General features: G+C 37.8%; 1 protein-coding gene across 1 annotated transcript; it reads right to left on the reverse strand.

Moving 5' to 3' along the window:
* Positions 1 to 443: 443 nt before the first annotated feature.
* Positions 444 to 4,448, reverse strand: LOC129256244 (heparan sulfate glucosamine 3-O-sulfotransferase 1-like). The gene has a single exon (XM_054894493.2). It carries the CDS (start codon positions 4,191 to 4,193, stop codon positions 2,946 to 2,948), a length of 1,248 nt encoding a protein of 415 aa, XP_054750468.1. The 5' UTR covers positions 4,194 to 4,448; the 3' UTR covers positions 444 to 2,945.
* Between the last annotated feature and the right edge of the window lie 977 nt (positions 4,449 to 5,425).

Consider the following 5,425-nt stretch of genomic DNA (forward strand, 5'->3'; position numbering starts at 1 on the left):
ATAACGGACATGGGACATTTGTTGCTCGTAATGTTGCGGATTTACATCGTACAAGGCGGATAGTTCATCCCTTCTGAATTTTTTGTGCAGCTCAAAACTTCTTACCCGGATGAAATCATAGTGCACGGATGCTCAATGGATATAGCGTATGAAAGACGTATGCAATGAGTACACAACGGATGCATAGCGTTTTCTAACGGATGCAGTGGCGTACCGTGGGTCACGGCTGGAGGGGGGGGGGGGTAGCAGAAAAAAATTTAGTCACTTATAGTGAGCGCGCGAAGTGTGCTCAGTTGCCAGGTATACTGACCTAATAGAGGCATTTTAAGGGCAGTGCCATTAAATGGACATGTATCTCACATATCAAATAATGCGAGCGCGAAGCGCGAGCTGAAAAAATTTGACTTTCAGACCTAAAAAAGGGACATTTTAAGCAAATGTCTGTAAACATGATACGTACCTGTCTCGCTAAACAAACAATACGAAAGCGAAGCGCGAGTTGAAATTTTAATATATATTGACCCCAAACAGGGACATTTTAGGAATTATATTTTAGGAATCCATTAAAAGTATACATATCTCACCATAGTCATCTAATGCGAGTGCCAAGCTCTTGCTGATTTTGTTAGAATTACTTTTAAACACATGAAGCACTTGTAGTCATTGTAATTATGATTAACCCTTAAAGGACTGGGCTATTTGAGATGTATTGATGCCCCCCTTCTGATCTCGGCCGCCGTTCGCGTCGAAATTTGGCACGCACATTCTTTTCCAGATAAACTACAAGCCAGTACAAAAAAAATCTGAAAATTATTTTTTTTTATATATTATAAATAGAATATGCAGATATATCCGTGAAAAACATTATTTGCATATTTAACACCCAATTTCACTTAAATTTGTTTCCAGATGTCATCTTTTTGGTCTTATTCTAAGGTTTCTACAAAGAAAGATTGCGAAAGTGAATTTTTGCCTTATGCATTTCTTTGTTTTTTTTTATTTCCCATGTATTTCCATGTTTTTATATTGTGTTTTTCATTGTTTTTTCAATGGAAATTATTACAGACCATTTAACAACTAAATAAACTCTAAGCAGACCAGTTAGAATAAAAAATAATCACCCCTTATGAATTTCATCTCCCACAGATTTTGTACACAAAGTATAAAAATTAGCCATTTTCGGCATGACATCGTCTCGTACAAAGTCACGTGGCGTCGCTATGCTATACCCGTATGTCGCAAATTTGGTCTCAAAAGTTGCGCGAGACCTTAAAAAAAAGGCCTTAAAATTTTGCGGCGTTATCTTTTTTGTTTCTGAAATATCACGCGAAGCGTTGAGGGAGTGGCCACCAAGGTCCCCAGTCCGTTTAGGGTTAACATACGCATCTCACTAATCAAATATTGCGAAGACCTGGAGAGGGGCATTCTAAGGCTTGTTCCTAGGAATTCACTAAGACCATACATATTTCACTTACAAAATGATGCGAGCGCGATGCACGTGCTGAAAATATTTGATATTAGGATCAGAAAAAGGGACATTTTTAAGGACTGATTGTAGGAATCTCACCAACCCTCTAATGCGAACGTAAGCACGGACAGGAAATGCTTTATATTAAAACCTTAAAATGGGGCATGAAAAAGAAGCAAATGTCACTACATAAAACAATGATAACTCGAAGTGCGAGGAAATATATTTGGTGTGTATTGACTTGAAAACAGGTTTTACTACATTAGGATTATATATCTCGTTAAACAGACAATGCGAGCACCAGGAACAATGAAGACATAGGCCCTGAGCGAATTATGTTGCATAAAGTTATGAAAAAAAAATGTTTCTTATATTATGTAATATAGCATAACATAATTATAATATAATATAACATTATAATGAACAATAATTTATTCTTTCTCACTACGTTTCTCTTCCTTTCTTCATCTTTTCCTCCTTTTCCCCGTTTTTTTGGCCAGCCGATAGGGGGGGGGGCACGTGTCCCCATGCCCATCCCTGTAGTTACGCCACTGAACGGATGACAAGATTTTTTTACGCTATACGTCCTCTTTGCATAAAGGCAATGTGACCGGGCCTTTACTAGACTCTCTCGTATACGTCTCTCTGTCATTCAATCTCACCCCTTACTTTCCAGACTCTCTCTCTCCCGCTCTCTCTCTCTTTCTTTCTTTCTTTCTTTCTCTATTTCCTTGTCTCAAAACGTTTATTTCATGGAGTCTATGTTCATGACAACGGTATCGACAAGAATCTGGAGGGCACTTGTTCACTTTATGTTACATTTATGTTGTGTTTTGTAGGCAGTGGGTCTCACCAGGATTTCAAAATGGGGGGGGGGGGGGGGGGGGCAAGTGGGGGAGGAGCGGAGGCGCATTTACTATACATTTTTTCTCAGGTTTTCAAAATGTTTCGAGGACGCTCCTGACTGGGGGGGGGGGAACAAATGCCCCCTCCCCCATGGTACCGCCACTGTAAAATACCTCCATGTCCCCCCCCCCCCTGGTACCGCTAATGTATGTAGGTCTATATCCTCTACCCTGTCGTCCACAGACCGAAAGAAAAGAATAAGAAAGAACATCTTTTACTCACCTTTGGAATGGAATGTTTAATACTCAATTTTAAGTGAAAGAAAGATAAAGAATTATATTGCACACTGAACCTTAACATGATCTTTAACACCATCGGAGAGGACAATTGATACTATTAATCAAGTCAAGTCAAACACAATGTTTTCAAATACAGATATATTACTGCCTATACAGTATAATAAAATATATGAATCTAACATGTCCGATATCTTTTCTTCATTTCATGGTGCAATTCTTGCTATCATCTTTGGTTACTTATACTCAAATCTCCTCACATCGATATTCCTAGGAACATGCAGAACAACAATGATTGTTGTCAATGTTTGATGTATTTTGTTACGAGTCGTAATTTATTGCATCCAAGAAAAATTACGTTGGAGCAGACCTGCCAGTTTCAGGTCATACTCGTCATAATACTGCTTCAGTTTTTCAATTATATTTTCATCTACAATCGGGAGATGGCGCTGTGACATTTCGTAAACACAGTGTGTATCGGGTCTCCTCTCAACGTTCACACAATAACGCCCATCTTGGTCATGGAATTCAAAATGTTCATTGCGGAAGAATTGTTTAATGCCGAGAAACGTTTCTAATCTTGCTAAAGTCTGAAGAGGTTGATGTACGAAGTCGTCTCTGTCAATGACTAGATAATTTCCGTTACCATCAAAAAGTGTTTGCAGTTTCTTGATGGTATGATAGTAGACTCCTGCTTGGATTAACGAGGAGTCAGCATTTACTCGGTTATAGCGATCTATCAAGGTGTTTTCAACAGTCACTGAATTATCCTGGTGATTATAGGGAATCATTTCTTCATTAGATATTGTTTCATTTGGATTCTGGAAGACAGTGGGCTGCATGGAATGCAGAGTGAGGTTTAAAACACCTCTATGTGTACTAGCAATTTCTGATATTATTCTAGCGACTGGGTCTCGAATCACGATCACCACCTTGATCCCAGAAGCTGCTTGTTGAATTGCGCCCTCTAATAGATCGTGATCATCGGCGTACGCGGGAGAATGCTCGACTGTCATTTGAAATCGTGATGAGAATGGCTGCTTACGCCTCCACTTAGAAATCTGACTATCCAAGTCAATGCTCGGCTCGAGGTGTGACTCCGAATGCGAAATTACGGATGGATGAAGTCCCAGTATTTTAGTAAGAATAAACGAATCACAACCTCTGACCCCAATGACAAGTGCCTGGGGTAACCTTTGTTTGCATTCCAAAGCACGCAATGCTTTATGATTCGTTAGCAGGTCAATCTCACCGCTCGCCATGTATGTATAACATCCTACTTTGTACATATCCCACGCTTCAGACTGTGTAATAGTACCCTTCTGTTTCCTCTTCCAATCTGATATCGAATCCTGTCTTTTATCCTCACTCTCTCTCTGTTTTCCCTCCAAGTCATCTTCTGAATCTCCAAAGTGTATCCAGGCGATACGAGTCAGTATTAACCAGGTCGCTATCAGAATGATCGCCGCAAGCACTGGCGCCAATCCCGCCTGTGACCGACTAATCTGTCCAAAGCGTCCCATTTTCCAGATTTGGAGGGTGATTCGGCGACGGTAATCCCTCCTTACTCTTCGCGAGATCATCCACGGTTTGGTTGGCGTCTCCCTTGGTGAAAAAGCATCTCAGCACTTCGTATCGGGTAACACTGCACAGACCTAGAGAAAAATAAGAGATGGGAGCGAGTTTAAAAAAAATACAGTAAGAAAGCTCTGGACTTAAATGGCCCATTTGAATGTCAAAACAAACATGCTTCATAAGAAATGCCTAAGGATGTTTGATAATGAGAGCTAAATCTATATATAGATACATAATGGCATACAAGAAGCGGTATTCGTGAAAAGAAAGCACATACAAACAAGAAAATGACATTATTTAGGTACGCGTCACCGTTGATACCATTAAAAGCAATTATGAATACAATTCATTTGAATGCTTGTACAGATTAGAGTGATTGCAATGATAAGAATACTATCAGAAATGATAAGTAGTATTATCGATTGTATTAATGGTTATATTGATTTTATTGATAATAAGTATTACAATAAAAGTCGATATAAATGATAGAAGTTTAATAAAAATAAGTAATAAAAATAAAATAACTATAATAACGCTACTCGTCTACGACTCGTGCAATATCCATGCTAATGAATGCAATACTAGTATACCTTACTCAAGTGGATCCAGTGTTATTCAATTATCAAATAACAATGATGTTAATATATTTCGGCCTTCCTTTTCCCTGCACTATATAATTATGAAATGGAACCACATATTCAGTAAAGATAAGTTGAATAATAATCCTAACATTCTGCCAATTCGATCAATCCGAAGTGTTTGGAGAATCAGTGCACCCGATTATGGATATTGCCGCGATGAAAGATTTTAGTGTAGATATATTACTTAGAGAGCAAAATATAAATTTATATATATTAAGCCATTTATAGGGTTGAGATTCTTAAATATCTCAATTAAGTACATAATTATAATCCGAATGTATATACATGTAGTCATAATCATCTAAAGATTGATGCCTGTAAATTTATTTGAGCTTTTTTTCGCCACCGTGAGGTGAGATTAAGTATACAAGTAGAAGGTAAATAAAAACGAAAATTTCTCATATTTTAGCGGGAAAGGCTTACTTAAACATTTAGTATGATGTCAATAAAACATGTGGCCTTGCTATAGTTCAGTTCAATTATATAATTCAATTATATATTCAATTATATATATATATATATATATATATATATATGTGTGTGAAGTTATACATGTACTACAGCTTTGGCAACTCTTTTTTATATTTAAATATTGTGTG

Source organism: Lytechinus pictus, chromosome 3 (assembly GCF_037042905.1).
Source record: "Lytechinus pictus isolate F3 Inbred chromosome 3, Lp3.0, whole genome shotgun sequence".
NCBI classification, from domain to species: Eukaryota; Metazoa; Echinodermata; class Echinoidea; order Temnopleuroida; family Toxopneustidae; genus Lytechinus; species Lytechinus pictus.

What these genes read in the sequence shown, in the direction of transcription:
- LOC129256244 (XM_054894493.2), bottom strand. Translation starts at nt 4,193, where the DNA reads ATGATCTCGCGAAGAGTAAGGAGGGATTACCGTCGCCGAATCACCCTC.